Source organism: Mobula hypostoma, chromosome 3 (assembly GCF_963921235.1).
Source record: "Mobula hypostoma chromosome 3, sMobHyp1.1, whole genome shotgun sequence".
Classification (NCBI taxonomy): Eukaryota; Metazoa; Chordata; class Chondrichthyes; order Myliobatiformes; family Myliobatidae; genus Mobula; species Mobula hypostoma.
This window is the reverse complement of record NC_086099.1, coordinates 27407338-27432937: the sequence shown is the minus strand read 5'-3', so window position 1 is coordinate 27432937 and position 25600 is coordinate 27407338. Positions and strand designations below refer to the sequence as shown.

The 25600-nt window shown below is 41.1% G+C and overlaps 1 protein-coding gene across 2 annotated transcripts in view; it reads right to left on the bottom strand.

The window, feature by feature from the left end:
- Nucleotides 1-25600, bottom strand: part of mtmr12 (myotubularin related protein 12) — a 99150-nt gene that overhangs the window by 27299 nt on the left and 46251 nt on the right. For both annotated transcript variants that reach the window (XM_063042798.1, XM_063042800.1), the window contains exons 4-8: nt 25241-25313; nt 21044-21180; nt 13276-13369; nt 7067-7205; nt 3543-3618 (exon numbers count right to left, since the gene is read on the bottom strand). In XM_063042798.1, the coding sequence (XP_062898868.1) occupies nt 3543-3618; nt 7067-7205; nt 13276-13369; nt 21044-21180; nt 25241-25313 (519 nt within the window). The remainder of the gene's footprint in view (nt 1-3542; nt 3619-7066; nt 7206-13275; nt 13370-21043; nt 21181-25240; nt 25314-25600) is intronic.

Below are 25600 nucleotides of genomic sequence, written 5' to 3'. Positions count from 1 at the left end.
ATTTACAAGTTGTGTGCTACTCTCTGGCAATATATTGAAGTTTTGTTTTTAAAAGAAATGGATCTAATATCGTGGATTTCTCTAGAAGCTCTAATGCACAAGTTGCATGGATATAAAAATAGGTATCAATGGATTAAACCACAGTTTAAACTGAATCCTCCGATGATCTCAAATATACTGTCTCACTTACAGCCCTGCAAAGAAAGTGTGTGAAATGCTATGACTATTTTATTCATTATGTACAATTACAGTATAGGCACTCCATTTTTATTCACCATTTGAAACTACAATTGTGGTCCGGTGCCTGAAGTGAATGTCTAATTTCAAGTTCAAATTCATTATCATCTGGACTATGATGCACCCTCAAACAGAACACAAGACAAAATATTACCACAAATAAGTTAATCGAATACAATTCAAAATGCACGCAGTGCACAGCAACTTCTGAATTAAACGCGTTGGGAGATTCCATGTGCAATTACAAAGTACATGGCAGTTACCCAGAAGACCTGACAGGTTCTTATTTTACTATATTAACAACAGCCATGGGAAGAGATGAGAAAGCAACATGTTAAGTATCTTTATACCATTTATGGGTTGTCCGAATAGACAGTTAATTATCATGATTAAGGACATAGAACAGAACAGTACACCACAGGGTAGGAACAGACCCTTCAGCTCACAATATCTGTGCCGAGCATGATGCCAAACTATACCAATTCCTTATGCCCGCATGTGATCCACATACCTCCACATTCATATACCCATCTAAAAGATTCTTAAACGCCACTATCATATCAGCTTCCACAACAACCCTAGCAACATGTTCCAGGCATCTACCATTACTCTTTAAAACAAAAACTTGCCCCACACATCCCCTGAACACCATCTCCCTTTCACCTTAAGACCCTCTAGTATTTGAAATATCTTTGCTGGGGCAAAGACAACTGACCATCTACTTTACCCAGACCTCTGAAATTTTACTGAACTCCCACCAGGGCATGCCACAGCTTCTGACACATCATTGAGAAACAATCCATGTTTATCCAAACTGTCCTGATAGCTAATGTCCTCTACAGGCAGTATCCTGGCCCCTCTACAAGGCCTCCTCATCCTTCCTGTGATGGGACAAACAGAACTCCCCAAGTGTGGGCTAACCATGAGTTTTATACAACAAGCAGCATGACTTCCTGACCCATAAATTCCATGCTCCTAGCAACAAATGTAAGCATGCTATATGCTTTCCTTACAACCCTATCTACTTGTGTATCTACTCAGGATAATATGGACTTGGGCCCCAAGTTGAAAATCTATTTTCTTAATTAGCCAAAGCTGACATTGGAAATTCCTAATTTCCAAAGAGCACAGAAAACAAAAGTTTATATTTTCAAGAAGCCAGTTTTTGCAATAGATCTCAGCAGTGACATGTGAGCCTCTGACACAGCCAAATGCAATGCCCCAGAATCGTTTCGTTTGAAACCATGCCCAATGATAAAGCATTGCCTAATGATGTTAAGCTTGCAACCAAATCATGCATGCAGCTGAACTCAAACTTAAGAATCTCAAATTTTCTCTCTAAATCACAAAAACCACTGATCACGCTTGTAGATTATATACTTATTTATCCAGAAACTGACAAATTGATGGTATAGTGGGAAAGGAATTTCAAACGGGATTGAGCATAGAACAGGCCTTTCGGCCCTTGATGTTGCGCTGACCTTTTCACCAGCGCCACCATCAATCTAGGACTATATGGGTTGTCCAGGGAGGGGCAGCACCTCTGGTGAAAGGACTTGACGTGCCCCACCCCTCAGGCAGCTCAATCCACCTTTGGTCCTCACCTGGCACTCAGCTCTCACCTGTGGCTTCAAATAGTTGCTTGAATGCGACAGCGGACATACCCTGGAATACCACTTCAAATAGGCGGGCTAAACCAGGTGAGGCTTGCCTCAAAAGCCAGTGACATAGGCATATGCTTATCCTTGCATACAAAAACCAGTTCTGGTGCACTGGGCGGATGAGATCACTGGATCTCATGCCAGGTAGGTGGTTCTGCAGCGCTCCGAGGAGAGCCAAGGGCCCAGCAAGGCATGGAAGACATCAAGGCCATCCACTGCAACCATGGAGATCTCCAGTTGTGAAGATCACTCTTACCACTGGAGTAAAGCTTCTGAAGTAAAGAGAATGGAACTGCCCCAGAGCAGCAGTGGCTTTTCCCACTTTAACAGCTTTCCTGCACAGGCTCCTCGTCATCATCAGAACAGACTGAAACTTAACTCGTCCCCCTGTTTTTCTTTTGTGTAGGTACCCAGATTGGTGCCAGTGTTAAACATCAGCTTACGGCAAAACTTCATTTTTACATTATCATTGATATTATAAGGGGCCTTTGACCTGGCAATATCAAGTCAATTCATTAATGACTACCCAAGATGGAGACTGGAAAGGCAAGAGCATTTTGGTGTAATTTTTGGTATATAGATGGGCCAACAAATTATTAGATATACATCAGAGCAGCCTTTCATTGTACTATTATTAAATCTAAAGCACTACATACAGAAAGTAACCCATTTCTATTCATAGGAGGACTTGGGGTAGCTTAATCAAAATTCATATTTAAGTGTGGGGTGGGAGGAAAGAAATAAACAGATTGATTACCTCCAAAACAAACAACTCAAGTTTTGCTTCTGGCCACTGCCATCACGAAAACTATAACTCTTTATTGTGGCAAATCGTTTCAAGATAATGAAACAGCATCAAAAAGAAGGCAATCCGACAATAAGAAATGAAGGATGTTGGGAAAATAAAAAAAGGGAGAGGAGTTATGGCTAAGAAAACGAAAAGTAAATTGGTGGCATGATTTAAAAAAAAACATTAAACAAGGGGAATTCAGCAATACTAGAAGGATAGCTGAGTTATTTGAAAATAAAGATGCAAGTCTTGAAATGACCAAACAACAGGAATTCTGCAGATGCTGGAAATCCAAGCAACATACATCAGAGTTGCTGGTGAACGCAGCAGGCCAGGCAGCATCTCTAGGAAGAGGCGCAGTCGACGTTTCAGGCTGAGACCTGACGAAGGGTCTGACTGCGCCTCTTCCTATAGATGCTGCTTGGCCTGCTGCGTTCACCAGCAACTTTGATGTATGTTGCTTGAAATGACCAAACTGACTGCCAATGGCACTGTCAACAGCGTACACCACGATCGATGCTGCTATGCTCAATGTTATCCAAGCAACCATGTAACTCTCTGATTTGTTGCAACATTGTACTGTTTTACTGATGAGGTGCTCTGCAGACTACAAAATCCTGTAAATGCAACAAAATAGGTTCCAACAAGGTAATTCTTCATAGGCTTTGTAGACTTGCAAGGGTCCTTACCATTAACCAAGGGGGCTGTGCACCCCAGGTTGGGAACCCCTGCTTAAAGACAGACAATCAAAGCATGTACAGAACAGATTGTAAATAGAAGGCAATAGTACTGGTGGCACAGAGTAAGGAGAGAGAGTAAAATTTAAAAGAGAGAAAAAAAAAAATCACACTTACAGGTATTCCTTTTCCTTTGTACTTCTTGATATCATCATCAGTGATAGATGAAGGAACAACAAAGAACTGTGGAAGTCTGCATATTCAAACAAAGCAGATTTTGAAAATACTAGACATAGTCACTGAATAATAAACTTGTTGCATTTTATTCAAGATCCTTATGTTCATTATGTTGGAAATATGCCAAGTTGAAGTTCAACACGATGATACCACATTGTCCTAAAATAAAGTCAGATGATTGCATAGCATATTGTAACCACAGCACTTCTCAATTAACCATTTAAACTCTGCACTCTTTTTTTAAAAAAAATTATGCTTTTCACCTTCCTTTAAGCCTCCAACAATTTCTGATTTGATGGGGGAAGATGTCAATACTTTAAATTTAATGCAAAACCATTGCTCTCAATGTCAGCAACCCATTCAAGAAATGCTGGCAATTACTTAACGGCAATCTCTAATTATCCTTGATGTGTGAACTTACCTTCAAAATCTGCAGTTATCCTGATGGGCAATCTTCATTTTTAGATGAATTCCATTACTGTTTTGTAGTTGTTAATTCTTGAGCACTCACATTAAACACCCAAAGTTTGACTGTATCTGTCAGATCTCCACTATTTCTGTGGATTTCTATTGCCTTCGAGCTTTCTCATTCTTCCTCTATCCAAGGTTCTACCTACTGTAAGGTCACTATGGTCTTGACATTTGACAAAAACAGTGGCATCTTAAACTTGGTAACTTATTTTAAGCAGTGGGTCAACAAGTATTTACGTGTATTAATATACATGAAGGATATGTGTCATTTGCATCAAAACAGCAAGAATTGTGCTGGGCAGTCCACAGCATGCCCACAACTAACTGCAAGTCTTTGGGAATGTGGAGGAAATTGGAGCATCTGGAGGAAACCCATACGGTCATGTGGAGGATGCACAAATCATGCCAAATTACGCTATCATACCACCCAAATTTTTAGTCTATCTGTCTGCCACAGCTAGTGCAGGGCTCATAACTAAATATGGAGGAAATGCAGATGAGGAACAGTGTACATGTTGGAATTTCATCACAGCTGTCTTTTTTTTTAAAAACTAAAAGTCCACTTCAGCAAGTCTTTTTAAGTTATACAAATAACATGTTGATGACATTTGCAGTAATTTCAAAATACTAGGAAACCATAGACTGCTTTGGCAGTTCAATTGGATCACGTGCTTGGGACATAAAATTACAACAAATCTATTTTTGCATATAATGCATTTAGCTACCATATTTAAAGATTTAGAAATACAACCTTTAAAGAGTCCAAAATGTCGAATTTAGGCAGTGAAGGAAACAAACTACACATCCCAGTATGAAAACTAATGACAACACAATACAGGCACAAAAGATCAAGTATTGAAGGCAGAGCAGATGGGAGTGACACAGTAACGTAGTGGTTAGCTCAACACTTTACAGTAACATTGATTGGGTTCAATTCCCGCCGCTGCCTGCAAGGAGTTTGTACATTTTCCCCGTGACCACGTGGGTTTCCTCTGTGCGTACCTGTTGTAGGTTAATTAATCGGTCATTGTAAACAGTCCCGTGATTAAGCTAGGATTAGAGCAGTGGATTGCTGGACGGGACTATATTAGCACTGCATTTCAATAAAACAAAACATGAAGGGCAATTATCAGGTGGTCAGGTAGCATTTGTGAACAGAGAAATAACTATTGTCCCTGGTCAACTGATACTTCATCAGAAGTGAGAAAACACATGTTTTACTTTGTTGGGCGGGGGAGGGTAGGTAGAGAAAGCACAGAAGATAACTCCAATCAGGTGGAGACCAAGATCCCAACTAGCATCCATGGATCCCTTGCTTAATGGTATTGGTTCATTGCATAAAAAAAAGATTGGGAACCCCTGCATTAACCCATCCCTAACACACTTATTTTGTCTCTTGTCCTGTCCTGGAGGACAATATATCTGAAAAGTTAACTGGACGGGGAGGGTTCTTCACGAAAGATGCTCCCTCCTTGAATCACCTCCTTTTGAAGATGTCCTCAATGATAAGGAAGCTAGTGTCCACGAGGGAGCTAGCTTCAACTTTTTTCGATCTAGTCTCATACTGAATAATTTTAAATAATTCCTTTCATTATTTCAGTCCCTTTAGGTACCATTAATTCAGTACTAAGGAATTTCTATATCAAAGAACTGGTCTGGGATGACATTTTACATTAGGCACAGGCTACCCCAATACAGGGTTTATAGATGAAGGAAGTCACTTCATACTGGTTAACGTGCATCACTCACAGTAATTTATCTCCCCATTTCTGGGACCTTGCCGTGTATTAACTGGTTATAGCATTTCTCTGTGCATATGCAGACTGCTTCAAAACCACTCTATTCTCCAAGCAGCATTTTTAAATCGACAGGAAAGATACATCACATCTTTAATTATATCTTCCACATTGTGTCCTCTTACCTTGGATGTGGACCATTTTCTTTAGCATGGAATTTAAAGTAAGAGTGCATTTCTTCACCATTTACACCTCGGACTTCAACTACTGCACAGAATCTTGTCATCTTCAGAAGTTTTCTGATGACTCTGCCATAGTTGGATGTATCAGCAAGGGAGATGAGGCTGAGTACAGGGCTACTGTAGGAAACTCTGTCACATGGTGTGAGCAGAATTATCTGCAGCTTAATGTGAAAAAGACTAAGGAGCTGGTGGTAGACCTGAGGAGAGCTAAGGTACTGGTGACCCCTGTTTCCATCCAGGGGGTCAGTGTGGACATGGTGGAGGATTACAAGTACCTGGGGATACGAATTGACAATAAACTGGACTGGTCAAAGAACACTGAGGCTGTCTACAAGAAGGGTCAGAGCCGTCTCTATTTCCTGAGGAGACTGAGGTCCTTTAACATCTGTCGGATGATGCTGAGGATGCTCTACGAGTCTGTGGGGGCCAGTGTGATCATGTTTGCTATTGTGTGCTGGGGCAGCAGGCTGAGGGTAGCAGACACCAATGGAATAATCAAACTCATTCATAAGGCCAGTGATGTTGTGGGGATGGAACTGGACTCTCTGACGGTGGTGTCTGAAAAGAGGATGCTGTCCAAGTTGCATGTCATCTTGGACAATGTCTCCCATCCACTACATAATGTACTGATTGGGCACAGGAGTACATTCAGCCAGAGACTCATTCCACCGAGATGCAACACAGAGCATCATAGGAAGTCATTCCTGCCTGTGGCCATCAAACTTTACAACTCCTCCCTTGGAGGGTCAGACACCTTGAGCCAATAGGCTGGTCCTGGACTTATTTCCTAGCATAATTTACATATTACTATTTAACTATCTATGGTTTTATTACTATTTATTATTTATGATGTAACGAAAACCAATTTCCCCCGGGATCAATAAAGTATGACTATGATTTTGATATGCCTTGTTTTTCTTGGAGAGGCAGAAAGATAGTCAGATTTTCTTACTGCATACCTAGTTAAAAGAATTATTTGGTTAAAAAGTACATCATCTAACTGCTGAATACTCACCGAGTACAGATGTGGTAATTTTCATTAATGGAAATTACTCTGTTGCTCAGTAGACCTCCAGTCCGATCCAGTTCCACTTTCCAGTCAACTTTGGTTTCAAACATTACAGTTGGTGGTTCTTCAGCTGCTCCAGGACCAACTGGCAGAAAGAGCAATTAACCTCTTGTACTTCTGACAATTAAATACTACTCATCACTTTCCTTTTAATTGCACTATATAACTCAGAAAAAACACAGGAACTGATAATATGCAATTCTTTTACAAAAAGTTACAACTTAAATTTCAACAGGATCAAAGAAATAATGGGCTAACAAAGGGGAAAAAACTGCCTTAATAATTGCAAAACTATTAGAATATGCAAAGGCAGGGAAGTCTATGAAGATAAGGTGGCTACATGAAGCTGTTAATAACCGAATAACAATCTCATCACAACTTCAAAGCAAATCTCCTCTGGCATTCAGGGCTGTCAGTCTGCATGCATATATCCAAAGATTATTACTTTTTCTTCTCCAATATACACATATTTTCATGAGATTAAAACCTTCCCTTTGCACTTTCATGATTACTTATCGCATTTTTTTTCTTTGGTGCCATGTGCAACACCCTATTTATAGACTTTGATCAATACATACTTTTTACACCAGCCTTCAGGCGCCAGTCAAGGAGCAAGTAAAATTAATCAATTAAGATAGATACTATAAGACTATGAATAACTGAATAACTGTTAAGTAACTTGATTGCCTGTTTGGTATGTATGCCACAAAAATCTTATTTGCTTTTCCATTATTTTGGCCCAAGCACATCACATAATTAAAATTAGACAGACGGAAGGTTTGAAAGGTATGAGAACACAAGGCTGAGTGAGGACAATGAACTAGCTCTTCCTCCAACCTTTTCTTATACTGGCTATCTCCTTTCCAACTTTCAGTTCAGATATAGGGTCTCAATCCAAAACTTAGGCTGTTCATTTCCCTCTGAAGATGCTTCCTGACCTGCTGAAATCCTCCAACATCTTGATTCACAAGCTAGCTGTTGTTTACCCAAGAAATCTGTCACAATGCTGGAGAAGAATTTGGGTGTATAGTCTGCTATGTACTACAGTACAGGTCCTGCCCAGCTTACCAGCACCCAACATATGTAGAGCCCATGCACAAGAACAAGTGTTTGGGAGACCAGTGTGACGGATTTGCCAGAGGCCCAAGGGCAGTTGGCATTTTCTCTCATGGAGGAATCTCCATGTTCCGCCATTTCTGATTTGTGAACTGTTTGGGTCATGAACAATTCACAGGAACAGAGCCCTGCTGTAAAAATACATGCCAATAGAAAATTGGAGCCATACAATAATACTGCTTAAATTTCAGGACTCCATTTGGATTTAAAGCACTAGCCTGGTACTATCTGGATCAAAGGAGAATTGATAATACAGTTTAAGAGTATAAGATTGGGAACACCTTGCACCAGAGAATGCCCAAAGATATCCAATGGAAGCTCTAAAAAAAATTCTAAGAGTAGTCTGAATAACTGTCAGCATTCTCCAAAAGGGAGTTGGTAGGATAATGCTCCACCCAGCCTGCACCTCAATCGTCAACCTTCCTGTAGCTGCACCCAGACTGATTAGTGGGACAGTACAGGGATCTATGCCTGGCCCACATGTTGGCCAAGGGGACTACCTGTCATAATACCAAATGCACTAATGACACTAGATGGGATTGAGAACAGGCAAGAGGACATAGAACCTTCAAGGGGATTTTAAAAAACAATTGAGTGGTAAGAACAGATACAATATCATGTGGAAAAAAATGAAGTTAATTACTTTGGTGCACACAAAAAGAGTCAGAGATCAAATAGACCAGGCCTGTATTTGAGTTTCCAGGAATGGCAGATCTTATTATAACTTTAAATTCTTACAACTCAGCAGACTGCATATAATAAGCTGTCTAGAACCAAGGGTCACAGTATTGGGGTATTGAATACAACATTTAGGAGAGGTGCTTTAAGAATTTCCACACACACACACACACACACACACACACACACCCTTTTGAATTCTTTATCTCAATGAGCCTTCATTACTGTATCAAGTTCAATTGATATGACGGATTCTTAACCTCACAATCTACTTTTTTTAGCTCATTGCATTGTGTAATAATTTGACCTTTATGAACATTGCGCGAGATGAGCTTTTCAATGCATTCTGGTACATGTGACAATAATAAAATAATTCTGATTCAAAACTGATGAACAGATACAGATAGATATTCAGACATCTCTAGATTCCCTTAATAAATACTCTTCCACCACCAAGCTCACGATCTCTTTTCACTACTGCCACCAGGAAGGTGGTACAAGAGCCTTAGGACTCACACGACCAAGTTCAAGAACAGTTACTAACCGTAAACCGTCAGGTTCTTGAACCAAAGGGGATACCTTCACACAACTTCACTTGCCCCATCACTGAAATATTTCCACAACCTATGGACTCACATTCAAGGCCTCTTCATCTCATAGTCACGATACTTATTGCTCATTTATTATAATTTCTCTCTTTGCTGTACTTGCACAGCTGGTTGTCTTTTGTTCACTGGTGGAACACCCAAGTTGGTACAGTCTTTCATTCATTCTATTGTGGATTTATCGAGTATACCCGCAAGGAAATCAACCTCAGGGTTGTATATGGAGACATAATGTACTTTGATAATAAGTTCACTTTTGAACTTTGAAATGGGAAAATGCCTTGTAGTAGGTCAGTCATGGTTTTAAACGAACAACACAATAGGCTCAAAAAAAGGGCTAAATGGCCTTTTTCTCCTCCCATTTCTTATTTAATTGTAGGTCTCCAACCCACTTCCTTACTGCTAGTGACTTCTGAGTCAAGTGCTGCTGTTCCTAACATGCTACATCATTTTTAAATATCCCTAATTTTGAAGATAGTTTATACTGTTTAAATTACAGCAAAATATTAATATAAATTTAGTGAAAGTACATTATATTTCTGTAGAAACATAGAAAACCTAAGCACAATACGGGCCCTTTGGCACACAATGCTGCGCCAAACATATACTTATTTTAGAAATTACCTAGGGTTACCCATAGCCCTCTATTTTTCTAAGCTCCATGCATCTATTCAGGAGTCTCTTAAAAGACCCTGTCGTATCCGCCTCCATCACCATCGCCGGCAGCCCATTCCACACACACTCACCACACTCTGCATTAAAAAAAAACTTGCCCCTGACATCTCCTCAGTACCTACTTCCAAGCACCTTAAAACTGTGCCCTCTTGTGTTAGCCATTTCAGCCCTGGGAGAAAGCCTCTGTGACTATCCACATGATCAATGTCTCTCATCATCTTGTACACCTCTATCAGGTCACCTCTCATCCTCTGTCGCTCCAAGGAGAAAAGGCCAAGTTCACTCAACCTATTCTCATAAGGCATGCTCCCCAATCCAGGCAACATCCTTGTACATCTCCTCTGCACCCTTTCTATAGCTTCCACATGCTTCCTGTAGTGAGGCAACCAGAACTGAACACAGTACTCCAAGTGGGGTCTGACCAGGGTCCTAAAAAGCTGTAACATTACGTCTTGGCTCTTTAACTCAATCCCATGGTTGATGAAGGCCAATGCACTATATGCCTTCTTAACCACAAAGTCAACCTGCACAGCAGCTTTGAGTGTCGTATGGACTCTGACCCCAAGATCCCACCGATCCTCCACACTGCCAAGAATCTTACCATTAATACCATATTCTGCCATCATATTTAACCTACCAAAATGAACCACCTCACTCTAACCTGGGTTGAACTCCATTCGCTACTTCTCAGCGCAGTTTTGCATCCTATCGATGTCCCGCTGTAACCTCTGACAGCCCTCCACACTATCCACAACACCCCAACCTTGTCTCATCAGCAAATCTTCTAACCCATCCCCCCACTTCCTCATCCAGGTCATTTATAAAAATCACGAAGAGAAGGGGTCCCATAACAGATTCCTGAAGCACACCACTGGTCACTGACCTCCACGCAGAATATGACCTGTCTACAACCATTCTTTGCCTTCTGTGGGCAAGCCAATTCTGGATCCACAAAGCAAGGTCACCTTGGATCCCATGCTTCCTTACTTTCTCAATAGGGCTTGCATGGGGGCATGGGGTACCTTATTAAATGCTTTGCTGAAATTCATATATACTACATCTACTACTCTACCTTCATCAATGTCTTTAGTCACATTCTCAAAAAAATTCCATCAGGCTCGTAAGGTACAACCTGCCTTTGATGAAGCCATACTAACCATTCCTAATCATATTATGCATCTCCAAATATTCATAAATCCTGCCTCTCAGGATCTTCATCAACTTACCAACCACTGAAGTAAGACTCACTGGTCTAATTTCCTGGGCTATCTCTACTCCCTTTCTTGAATAAGGGAACAATATCTGCAACCCTCCAATCCTCTGGAACCTCTTCTGTCCCCATTGATGATGCAAAGATCATTGCCAGAGGATCAGCAATCTCCTCCCTTGCTTCCCACAGTAGCCTGGGGTATATCTCATCCGGACCCAGTGATTTATCCAACTTGATGCTTTCCAAAAACTCCAGCATATCCTCTTTCTTAATGTCTATATGCTTAAGCTTTTCAGTCTACTCTAAGTCATCCCTACAATCACCAAGGTCCTTTTCCGTGGTGAATACTGAAGCAAAGTATTCATTAAGTACCTCCACTGTCTCCTCCGGTTCCATACACACTTTTCCACTGTCACACTTGATTGGTCCTATTCTCTCGCGTCTTATCCTCTTGCTCTTCACATACTTGTAGAATGCCTTGGGGTTTTCCTTAATTCTGCTCTCCAAGGCCTTCTCATGGCCCCTTCTGGCTCTCCTAATTTCATTCTTATGCTTCTTCTGGCCAGCCTTATAATCTTCTAGATCTCTGTCATTACCTAGTTTTTTTGAACCTTTCGTAAAGTTTTCTTTTCTTCTTGACTAGATTTTCAGCAGCCTTTGTAAGCCAGGAAAAAAGGAAAATAAAAACTTAAACTAAACTTAGTTTTATAAAGAAGGTCACCAACTTCACTCAAATGAATAATATGTAGGGCAAATGGATTGCAGTTCCCTTAGAAACTGCCACCCACCTCAGAGGGTGATGCAGCCAAATCTCTCACTTGAGGTACGTACATTTAACTATATTTTTGCCAATGACGAGTGTATTTTACTCTATTTCTGAAGTTTTTATTTAGATTTGTTGCTTAAACGAGGTGCAATTGTCACCTGAAAGATTAGTGTTCTACTGATATGTCGAGTTACCTTCCAAATAGAACATTAAATGGTAAACACGAGACGAGACCCTTCAGCCCACAATGTCTGTGCTGATCATGATGCCAATCCAAACTAATCCTATTTGTCTGAAGTTGGTGTGTATCCCTCCAGGCCCTGCCCGTCTCGATGCCTCTTGCTCCTCTTCCTTTGGCAGCACACCACGGCCTCATCCTCTGCTACCTCCCACTCTGTAAAACTGCAATTAACCTCATAGAATGATAGCACAAATTCAAGACTGAAATCACAGAGAAGTAAGAATGTTCCATTTATCATATTTTGTTTATGTAGAGAGGGAGACATCCGTTTATGTTTCGGTCTTTAACTTCAAGCTCCAGTTTCTGCTACCTTTCTTCCAAATGTCATGTTTCTTGCAACAACCTAATAAAGATAGGGGAGTGCAAGTAATACTCTAACATGCTGCACCAAAATCAAGATTTTAGTATGATTAAAACACAAGACTCAGAATTCCAATTGTGTATTGAACTTTTTGCCTGATATTGGAGGGGAGCCCAGATTCTTCAGAAATCTGCATTTCTCTAAATTAAGATTTTATCATGACATTTTAGGTTTCCACACCCGAAGCACACATTCATTTTTTGTTCATGGCACTGAATTATCTCTGCCCTAGTCTTGTCAGCAAGTTGCTGTTCCTACTTGTACTCATATTTAGATGATGTTTGTAAAAATGAAAAGTGATCTGTCTCAGCATGTCTAGCTGCAGCCTCCAGACTGGGACAGTGGATAATTTAAAACTGCATCAAGCTGCTCCACAAAGTCAAAAGGACATGGTAAAGTAAATACAGCATAGCCTAAAATATGCCAGAGCATTTTCACTTAAACTAGTTCAATCTATTATATTATGTAAAAACAGAGGAAGGAAAGGATTTACGAGGCATTACCTTTAAGACCACCTGTTGTGCCAACATAGGAGAAAGCAAACAAACATTTTAAAGAAGTTGGATTCAAACAATGGTGAACTATCCCTCGGATCAACTGAAAGATAAAAACAAAGATGGTTGCAGTGAGTATATGAAATTATATTGATTTCGGGAGGGAGGGATGGGAGGAGGAAAGGAAAGATCAGAGACAAGGATGAATTATACCATCTTATCCATTTCCAAGACTGACATTCAAATATTAAGTGACTGAATTGATTCCTTTAAAAAAAAGCTATATTTATAAGCAAAAATAGTTCACACAAATAACCAATTTTCCATCTTCAAAAAAGAAAAAAGACTTTGCTGTTTACAAATAATTCCCCACAACCCCCTTTGGCCCCAATTCCCTGACAAACAGCAAAATCTAAGTTCTTCCAGATTGGTCCAGAGAATCGCTCAATAACTCATCATCTAATAATTCACCATCTCTGGAGGATATCACCTTTAACCTTCCTTGGCACAAATGATACATGCACCTATTTGCCCATTTCTCTATGGAACAGTGCAGGCATTCACCTTGTTCCTTAATATTCTTTCCTCTGCAGCATGCACTACTCAAAAACTATCAGACATCACATCAAATGTGACTTGCACATGTTCTGTGAGGAGGAATTCGGAAATCTAAACGAGGTAAAGATGCTATCGACTTGCCGTACTGTGCAAAAGTCTTAGATACCCTAGAGTTTTTAAATATAATTTTCGTTTTAGATGTTTATTTTTTGTCTTTTGCATTAGTGTCAGTAGAAATGAACAAAATTTTAGATTTCCAAACATTAACTTTCCAAAAAAAATTAAATGTTAGAGAATTTTTTGTATTTTATTAAAGAAAGCAACATATTAAGCAACAGACCATTTTTCAAATAAAAAAATGATCACTTTGTAAGTATATAAACAAGTGCATGATTAAACAAAAATAACAAACAGGTGCTAATGATCAATCATATAATGAGTTGAATGAACTAAACTGATTAACTGAAACAGAAATGGGTGTAAAAGGGATCAAACTGGTTGAAGGACAACCAAACTAAAAGGTGAGGGTGTGACAGATGTGACAGTTTAACCTTCAAATCATCAATTCTTACACCATAGCAAGAGTGAGTATAGCAATAAGATACAAGGTGCTCATCCTATATCAGCAAGGTCTCACCCAAGAAGAAATTTTGTGGGTGATTGGAGTTTCAAGATATGTTGTCTAAGCTCTTCTGAAGCAGCACAAAGAAATGGGCAAGGTTCAGGAACAGAAATACAGTGGCTGGCCATGGAAACTGAGTGCGGCAGACAAGAGAAACATCAAAATGAGGTCCCTTCACAATCAGAAGTCTATCAGCTCTGAACTCACAGAAACTACTGGAACCCAAATACATCCCTCCATAGTCTGGAGAAATCTTGTCAAAAGTAGTCTTCGTGGAAGAGTTTCTACCAAAAAGTCAATCCTTTGAAGTGGAAACAAAGTCCCAAGGTTCACCTACACACCAAAAAAAAACGCAAGGACTGGGGTGCGGAACAATGGCAGCAAGTGCTGTAGACTTGCGAGTTGAAACTTGAAACAGAAGGCAGCTTGTCTGCAGAAGAGCTGGGTAGTGCCACATGGATGCGTGTTTGCAGCCAACAGTGAAGCACAGCGGAGATTCCCTGCAGGTCTGGGGCTGCTTTTCTGCAAATGGAGTTGGTGATCTGGTCAGAATTAATAGAATCCTCAATGCAGAGAACACCAAACAGATTCTATTCCTTCACACAGTACCACCAAGGAGATGTCCGATTGGTCCCAACTTCAATCTGCAGCATGGACAATGACCCCAAACACATGGCCAAGGTCATAAAGAACTACCTTCAGCAAGAACAGGGAGCTCTGCAACAGATGGCATGGCTTTCACAGAGCTCTGATCTTAACATCAAAGCCGTCTGGATTACCTGGAGAGACAGAAGCAAGCAAGACAGTCAAAGTCTGCAAAAGGATTGTGGAAAGGTCTCCAAGATGCTTGAAACAACCAACAAACCAATTTTCTTATAAAACTATGTACCCAAGAGAACTGATGCAGTTTTAAAGGCAAAGGATGGTCACACCAAATATCGATTTGATTTAGCTTTTTAAAAAAACCAAGTATTTCAGAACCAAGTATCAAATCAAATATAAAAATAAAAGGGGGCAGGTTGATGCTGCTTGTGCATGGGAGGGCGGGGTAGGGGAATTCGGGGTCGATTGGGGTCGACTGGCCTGAAACGTCGACTGTTTACTCTTTTCCATAGATGCTGCCTGGCCTGCTGAGTTCCTCCAGTATTTATGTGTCGCTTCACTTTACATAATTTCTTCACACAGGCCTAAAACTTGCACAGTACTATGTGGATTCACTTCTACGTCATTAAAAGTAATAATGCTTTAATGAAGGGGAAAAAAATACTGCAGAGCTCATTTCTAGATGAGCAGAGTTGAAATGCAGGAAGGAGAATATAGAAACCACAGGAACAGAGAGAGTGGCTGCAATAACGACAAGTTATTTATACTAGTATCTTTTATACAGATGCATCAAGGCATTTCACAGAAGCACTGTCAGAAATAATTTAGGACCAAGCCACATCAAGGAAAAGTAGGTCAAGTCACTGAAGATTTGGTTTCAAACGGAGTGTCTTAGAGATGAGTGGAGAGGTTTGGGTTATATATCCTGGAGTTTATGGTTGAGACAGTGAGGCTGCAAAAATGAGATCTGCAGCATATGAAGCTCAGGAGAATAAGCGGAGATTTGATAGACATATACAAAATTTTGAGGGATCTAGACAGGGTAAATGCAAGCAAGGTTTTTCACTGAGGTTGAATGAGACTACAACTGGAGGTCATAGGCTAAGGGTGAAAAATGAAGCATTTAAGGGGAATGTGAAGGGAAATTTCTTCAGTGGGTGGTGAGGGTGGATTGAGCTGCCAGTGGAAGTGGTGGATTTAGGTTTGATTTCAACATTTAAGAGAAGTTTGGATAAATATAGGGATGGGAGGGGTATGGAGGGCTATGGTCTGGGTACGGGTCACAAAGAGAGCGCTTCGCACAGGTCGAGGAGAATTTAAAAAAGGAGCATTTCGCGGGGCTCATCACATTAGTGGCAGACCAATCGATTTGCGATTCATTAGCAGGAGCAAACAAAAGCAAAGCAGGGTCAAAGCAGAGCGGCCATTGTGTGAGGGGACCAGTGCAGGAGTGGGAACTTGAGGCTTTGGCTCAAGAGGCTTCAGCGAGGATCAGGTAAGGATTTTACAGTGGTTGAATAAAAAGTCACTAAATTACAGCTAATTATATAAAGTAGGGGTGATGCAGGATCAGGTGATGTGCTGTAGCTGCATGATGTGGGAGCTGGTGGACCCCACTGTGGTTCCTGCAGCAAGTGTTGGCTGCTCGAAGAACTCAGGCTCAAAGTTGATGACCTGGAATCTGAGCTTCAAACACTGCGGCACATCAGGGAGGGGGAAGAGTTACCTGGATTCTTTGTTTCAGGGGGCAATCACACCCATTAGATTATCTGCCTCAAATTCGGTCTCCGTTCAGGGACAAGAGGATGTGACTGCGAGTGAGGTGTGTAGTGGGATCAAAGAGACAGTGCTGGAGGAGCCTCAGCCCTCGAGCCTATCCAGCAGGTCTGAAATTCTTGTTCCCTGCGTGGATGAGAGTGGGGGCTGTAGGAAGGATGAGCAACCTAACTGTGGCACTGTAGTTCAGGGAGCCATTCACAAGGGGAGAGAGAAGAGAAGAGAAATGTAGTGGTAATTGCGGACAGTATAGTCAGGAGGATAGACAGAGTTCTCTGTCACGAGGATAGAGTGTCCTGAAGGCCATGTTGCCCATCTGGTGTCTGTGTTTGGGACACCTTATATGATCTGCAGAGGAATTTGCAGTGGGAGGGGAAAGATCCAGTTGTCGTGGTCCATGTGGGTACCAACAACATAGATAGAAAGCAGTTCTGCTGAGGGAATTTGAGCAGTTAGGGACCAAATTAAAAAGCAGAACCAAAAAAAGTTTGTATTCTCTGGATTACTACCCGAGCCATGTGCAAATTGGCAGAGGGTCAAGAAGATTACAGAGTTAAATGCTTAAAAGAAAGGGAAGATAGATTATGAAAATAAACTAGCACAAAATATAAAAATGGACGGTAAAAGTTTCTATAATTATATAAAGCGGAAAAGGGTGGCTACAATGAACGTAGGTTCCTTGGATGACAAAAAGGGGGAATTGATAGTGGGTAATAAGGAAACGGCAGAGGCTTTGAATGACTATTTTGTGTCTGTTTTCACAGTGGAGAACATAACTAACATGCCAAAGAGAGATGTTATAGATGCGACAGAAGAGGAGGCTCTTTATACAATAAGCTATTACTAAAAAGGTAGTGCTGAGCAAACTTGTGGGCCTGAATATAGACAAGTCCCCTGGTTCTGATGGAATGCATCCCAGGGTACTGAAAGAAATGGTAGAAGTTACAGTAGAGGCTTTGGTAATAATTTACCAAAATGCCCTGAACTTGGGCAGGTCCTGGCAGATTGGAAGACGGCGAATGTCAAGACACTGTTTTTTAAAAAAAAAAAAGGATTTGGCAAAAGGCAGGTAACTATAGGCCAGGTAGTTTAACACCTGTAGTTGGGAAAATGCTTGAAGCTATCATTAAAGAATAAATAGCAAGGCATCTGGAAAGAAATGGATCTATCAGGCAGATGCAGCATGGATTCAGCAAAGGCAGGTCCTGTTTGACAAACTTACTGGAGTTCTTTGAGGATATAATGAGTGCTGTGGATGGAAGGGAACAGATGGACGTTATTCACTTGGATTTCCAGAAGGTGTTTGATAAGGTGCCGCAAAAAGACTTATCCATAAGGATGCATAGAGTTGGGGGTGATGTACCAGCATGGATAGAAGATTGGTTAACTAATAGAAAGCAGAGAGTTGGGAACATGGGTGTTACTCTGGTTGGCAACCAAAGGTGAGCAGTGTGTCACAGGGGTCAGTGCTGGGCCAACAATTGTTCACGATATATATTAATGATCTGAAGAGGGGACTGAGTATAGTGTATCTAAGTTTGCTGATGTACTAAATTGAGTGGAAAAGCAAATTGTGCAGAAGATGTGGAGAGTCTGCAGAGAGATATATGCGTTGCTTAACGTCCATGATACGTTCTGTGAAATCAGATGTTATGTGATTTGGACATTGTGCGAACACCACATTATATACTTTGCCTCTTGCTGCTGTTATCACTAGGAGTGGTTTTGCTGCATTTAGAAGCCATGATGCACCTTACGGTAATATTTTCGAAAGATAATTAAACAGAGAGATAATGCTACTACACTCAAGAGACGTGCGATACTCGAGATTGGTTACGTTCTCCGATCAGGACTACGTACGTAATGCGATCCGACATTGTCCAAACGGATGTTAGGCGGCGCATACCTGTAGACAGGTTAAGTGAGTGGGAAAGGGTCTGGCAGATGGAGTACAATGTTGGTAAATGCGAGGTCATCCGCTTTGGAAGGAAAAATGGAAGAGCAGATTATTATTTAAATGGTCAAGATTGCAGCATGCTGCTGGGCAGAGGGGCTTGGAAGTGCTTGTGCATGAATCACAAAAAGTTGGTTTGCAGGTGCAGCAGGCCATCAAGGAGGCAAATGCTAGAGGGATTGAATTTATGAGCAGGGAGGTTATGTTGCAATTGTACAGGGTGCTGGTGAGATCGCACTTGCAGTACTGTGTGTAGTTCTGGTCTCCTTACTTAAGGATATACTGGCTTTGGAAGCAGTGCAGAGGAGGTTCATCTGAGATGAAGGGATTAGACCATGAGGAGTGATCGAGTCACCTGGGTCTGTACTTCCTGGAATTCAGAAGAATGACAGGAGATCTTAGAGAAACAAAATTATGGAAAGTATAGATAAGATAGAAGCAGTAAAGTTGTTTCCACTGGTAGGTGAGACTAGAACTAAGGGACATAGCCTCAAGATTTGGGGTAGTAGATTCAGGACGGAGATGAGGAGGAACTGCTTTTCCCAGAGAGTGGTGAATCTGTGGACCTCTGTCCAATGAAGCAGTGGAGGCTAGAGTAAGCCTTAATGCAGACTGACACAGGAAGCAGAGTTCCACTTCAGCTGGTAATAGAGGAAAGCACTAAAATAGGCAAATCCAGGAAATGACGTGTAGATCTTCCTCTCACCCTCACTGAGAAAATCTTAATATGCATGCACTCATCGGTGGTCATTTACTAACCCTATTTACCTGTGAATTATGTGCTGATGATCGTCTTGCGACACTGTTAGAAGTTAGGGCTTCAATACATCAAGACCATTTGAATCAGTATCATATTTTATTACTACTGATAGATGATGTGATATTTCTTGCTTTGCGGCAGTACAGTGCAAAGACATTAAGAAAAAGCAGTAAATTACAAAAATAGTGCAAAAGGATAATGATGTCATGTTCAACAATCTGATGGCAGAGGAAAAGAAGCTGCTCCTAAACCACTGAGTGTTGATCTTTAGGTTCCTTCACCTCCTCCCTGATGGTCATAACCAGATGAGGGCTTGTCCTGGAAGGGAGAGGCCCTCGATGATGTATTGCCTCTTGAAGATGGAGAGATGGTGCTGGCGGAATCTACGATCTTCCAGGCTATAGAACTTCTTGTTATCCTGTGCATTGGAGACTCCATACCAGGCTATGACTCAATCAGCATATGGATGAAAGGAAAAAAAAATGGAGACGATGTGGAATGGAAGGGTTAGACAGACCTTGTAGAAGGTTTAACGTCGGCACAACAGCATGGCTCAAAGGGCCTGTATTGTGCTGTAGGCTTCTATGTTCAGTCAGAATGCTCTCCACCATACATATATAGAAATTTGTAAGAATCTTTGGTGACATATTGAATCGTGTCAAGCTCCTAGCAATGTAGAGTCACTGGCATGCTCTTTTTGTAATAGTATCAACACATCAGGCCCAGGATTTATCTTCTTTAATGTTGAAGCCCAAGAACTTGAATCTTCTCATCCTTTTCACCACTAACTCCTCAATGAAAACTAATGTGTGTGCTCCTATGTTTCCCCTCCTCAAGTCCACAATCAGAACCTTGGTCTTCTGATGCTGAGTATGAGGTAATTTTTGTGACACCATTAAACCTGTTAATCTCTCACTCCTGTAAGCCTTCTCATCGCCAGCTAAGATTATACCACCAATACTGGTGACATCAGAAAACTTGGATGGAGTTTGAGCTCTGTTAGACAAACAGTCATGAGCATAGACAGTAGAGCAGTGGGCAAAGCACACGTCCTTGAAGTGCACCTGTGCTGATAGTCAGGAGATGTTATTGCCAATCTGCACTGACAGTGGTCTGCCAAGGAAGTTGATGATCCGTTTGCAGAGGGAGGCTCGGAGGCCTGAGTTTGAAGCTTGGCAAACTGATTCTTTTGGATACAATCACATGGTCATATTTTCCCCTCATTTTGTTTTTAAAAATAAAATTGTTTTAATTATAAACAAGCATACTACATTTTGTGAACTTTACAGCAATAAAACTGGTTAGGTGTAGCCATCCTATCCAGTATCACTAGGTAGTCACCACATGCACATGATAGTTTTCCCACAGCAAGGAATAGTTTCAAACACGCCTACAAGGAAGTTTACTACGGAAGCATTTAAAAAACAGATAAGAGCAAAATAAAAAAAATACAAGGAATCCTTGCTTATTTACATTTGAAGCAGGAAATTTGATTCTTATTTACCCTTCGTGCATCTTCTTCCTTGGAATATCTTAAGCCAAACTGGAAGACCCGAAAATCTTTACAATAGAGAAGTAGCTTCTCAGGAATTCTGTTCTTTATAGCACCAGGTAGTAGAGGCTTCTTTTTGTCATCATAAACTTAAAAAAAAAACATACATTAAAGTTATGCTTCATCCTGTAAGACTTAGTAGCACCTTTTACAGCTTCTTTTCAAAGAGCTTTTTAATCAAAATAGTACTTTTGAAGTTGATCCTGATATAGGTAGCCAAATCTGTGCTCAGCAAGTTGTTGTTTAATTTACTTTTAGTAATATGCAATATGGGATTTAAAAAAAAGGGCCAATACCTCAAAGATGACATTTCCTGTTCATTTAAATAGCATCAGTCCACCTGAGAGGGTAGACAAGTCTTCCATCTAATGTCAAGGTTGAACAACAACCCTATGGTCACGATGAGGCCACTCTCAGGTTGGTGAAGCAACACCTCATTCTGTCTGGATAGCCTCCAAACTGATGGTATGACATTAATTTCTCTAATTTCTGGTAATACCACCCCCGCACCCACCTCTCGCTTTATCCATTGCCCATACTTCTCCTTGTCATCTGCCCATCACCTCCCTCTGGTGTCCCGCCTCCTCTTTTCTCCTATGGTCCAATGTACTGTCCTAACAGAATCTTTCTTCAGCCCTTTACCCCTTCCAACTAATATCTCCCATCTTCTCATTTCACCCACCTATCTTCCCCTCACATAGTTTCACTGGTCAGCTTGAACTCCTTCCCATCTCCTACCTTTTCCTGGCTTCTTCCCCCCTTCCCTTCCAGTCCTGATGAAGGGTTGCAGCACAAAATGTCAACTGCTAACATGAGCTGCCTAATCAGCTGAGTTCACCCAACATTTTGTATGCTTAACTCCAACATCACAACATTGCTTCAGTGCTGCATTGAAAAGTCAGCCAAGGTGTACGCGTTCAGATTTACGGAGTAGGACCTTTGATGTAGATTTGCCACAGACAACAACATTTGAAATGAATGACAAATGACAAATTTCCACTCTGTAAACTTAGCATTAATCAACAAAATATTTGACCATCAATTTCACTCCAGCAAATCCAAGGGTTGAGAAACATGTGATTATTTCCTTTTAAAAATGCACAAAGAGGTTTGGTAACATTACACACTTGCCCAACAACTAAAACTCTATTCTAACAAAAGTTCAAATTAAGAGCATCATGGTTTGTCAATCTGAGCTTTCCCAGCTCCTTACAGCACTGTCGTTCACCTGAAAACTACTAACTGACAAGTACGCAATGTGAAATGCCCAACAGTTTCTCCATGCTAGTAAGCAAAAGCGTACAGTAAAATAAAATCTACTTGACCACAATGAGAGACAGCAATTCCAAAAAGAAAAATCAATAATTTTATTTCATATTTGAAGTGTCTGCAGAATGCTACAAACACTCCGACTCAGCATGTCAGACTGCATCTGCAGACAGAGAAGCAATGCTTCAGGTCTGTAATGTTTCAGCGTAAACAGACAATTCAGTGAAGGCAGCCAACATCACCATCTTGAGCCATTCTGTCTTGGCCTTCATACCATAGGTATTCCAACTGTTCCTTCCAACTCGTCTCCTCGCTACAGTTTCCTGACTTCCTCCTCTACATTGGTGAGACCTGTCATAAATTGGGGACTGCTTTGCTAAGCACCTCCACACCATTGCCTAAAATGAAATTTCCCAGTGGCCAAACATTTTAATTCTGATTCCCGTTTCAACACGTCAATCCATGGCCTCCTCCTGTATCACATGGCCACTCTAAGGATGGAGAAGCAACACCTTGTATTCGGTCTGGATAGTCTCCAACCTGCTGGCATGAATGTAGATTTCTCCTTCTGGTAAAAAAAAATCCCTCCACTGCCCCCCTCTTCATTTATTCTCCACTGTGGTCTCTTACCTCTTCTCACCTGCCTATCCCTTCCCCCTGGGTCCCCTTCTCCTTCCCTTTCTCCAATGGTCCACTCTCCTCAATCAGATTTCTTTCTTCTCCAGCCCTTTATCTTTCCCACCCACCTGGCCTCACTTATCACCTTCTAGCTATTCTCCTTCCCCTCCCCTCCACCGTTTAATTCTGGTGTCTTCCTCCTTTCTTTCCAGTGCTGAAGGGCCTCAGCTGGAAACAGCAACTGTTATTCATTTCCGTGGATGCTGCCTGACCTGCTGAGTTCCTCCAGCATTTTGTGTGGTTTGCTTGGCTGTGGACCAGAGAAGAAAGGGGAGGTGATAAGCAGATAAGAGGCAAGAGTCCACAGCGGGGAATAGCAGAGGGGGAGGGGGGAAAATGGGGGGAAAAAAAAAATTACCAGAAGGAGAAAACAATATTCATGCCATCAGGTTGGAGGCTACCCAGACAGAATACAAGGTGTGGCTCTTCCTATGGTCCACTTTCCTCTCATGCCAGATTCCTTCCTCCTCAGTTTTTCATCCTTCCAACTCACCTGGCTTCACCTATCAGCTTCTTGCTATCCTCCTTCCCTCCCCACACCTTTTTATTCTGCTGTCTTCCCTATTCATTTCCAGTTCTGAAGAAGGGTGTAACCATTTACTCATTTCTACGAATGCTGCCTGACCTGCTGAGTTCCACCAGCATTTTGTGTGTGTTGCCTTGGATTTCCAGCATCTGCAGATTTGCTTGTGTTTACAAGTTTCTGACTTTCCCTTGTTTTGAAAGAAAACTCCACCAGGGGTGCTGGGAGTGTGAGATACATTAGGGATATTGAAGATACTCTTATATGGGAACATAGATAATAGTGATATAGAGTGGTATATGGGAGGAAAGGCTTAGGTTGAAAAGAAAAGGCTTGTTTTCTTTCCACACTCATTGCCTGATCTGCCGAGTATTCCCTGCATGTTTAATAAACCAGATATTTGTTATCACTTTTATGTAAACATCAGAAGGTGCAAACACTCATGTAGAGTACCTAAATGAAGGCTTCTTTTAATTGAAGCAACATACATCAAAGTTGCTGGTGAACGCAGCAGGCCAAGCAGCATCTATAGGAAGAGGCGCAGTCGACGTTTCAGGCTGAGACCCTTCGTCAGGACATGACGAAGGGTCTCGGCCTGAAACGTCGACTGCGCCTCTTCCTATAGATGCTGCTTGGCCTGCTGCGTTCACCAGCAACTTTGATGTATGTTGCTTGAATTTCCAGCATCTGCAGAATTCCTGTTGTTTGCTTCTTTTAATTGCAAGTTTAATTCCCCCTTCCCATAGATACAGACACACAATTCTGTAGTCCTTTGTGAAGAGCAAAATTTAGCTCACAAGTGACCAAAACATTTCAAACTTACTTCAACAATTCCAAAGTTCAAGACAATTCTGAGAAACAAGGCAGAATTATATACAATATCTGACCCTATTTTGTTATACACCCATGTAAACACAACCCATGGATCCTCTATTTTTAAGCAAAATGCATTTCTTGGGTGGTGTGTAAACAAATTTAATAGAACAAGGTCATTTCTTGCATTCTTTGCACTCAAAATATTCCCGTACATTCCCTTAAGATATGCTCCTTGAAGTTATCCCACAATACCAAGTTGCATGCCATCTTGGACAATGTCTCCCATCCACTACATAATGTACCGGTTGGGCACAGGAGTACATTCAGCCAGAGACTCAGTCCACTGAGATGCAACACAGAGTGTCATAGGAAGTAATTCCTGCCTATGGCCATCAAACTTTACAACTCCTCCCTTGGAGGGTCAGACTCCCTGAGCCGATGGGCTGGTCCTGGACTTATTTCCATCTGGCATAACTTACATATTATTATTTAATTATTTATGGTTTTATATTGCTATATTTATACTCTATTCTTGGTTGGTGCAACTGTAACGAAACTCAATTTCCCTCGGGATCAATAAAGTATGACTATGACTAATACAGTCCCTATAATGTAACTGCATAGTCCTCAGCAGGGAATGACAGCAGCCAGAGAGCACCAAAAGTATAAATATTAAGAAGTACTGAACCAAGGCAGATGAAGCTGAGAAAAGCCAGCGATAATGTAACTGAATCACAGCAAATGCTTCATGGTCTAAGCCCTTTGTTCACCACACATAAAAGCAGTCACTACGTAAACAATTCCAGACACCCCCTCCCCACAAACAAAAAAATATGCTGCATAGAATTTATTCCTTACATTACCTCCAAAGATCTGGTCCACACAAAGTAAGGATATGTCATTTTCACCCATCAGCTTATTCCTGTAGGCTTGTTCCTAAGATGTAAATTACAGGAAAGAAAATTTTACATAGTTATAACAAGGAGGGTAACCAGGCCAATGGTAAGATCATACTCAATCACAGCCACAATCTTAGATAACTATCCTAGATAATTTCTACAAGTTTTCTAGTTGCATAACATACATAGTGTACTTATGGCATTGCTTCTAGGTAACGAAGATAATAATATACTCAACAGTAGCAGATCACTCATGTCTGCTCTGCTATTCAAAAAAAAGTTACAATTTCATCCAGGTCTCAGCTATACTTTCCTGCTTGTTCC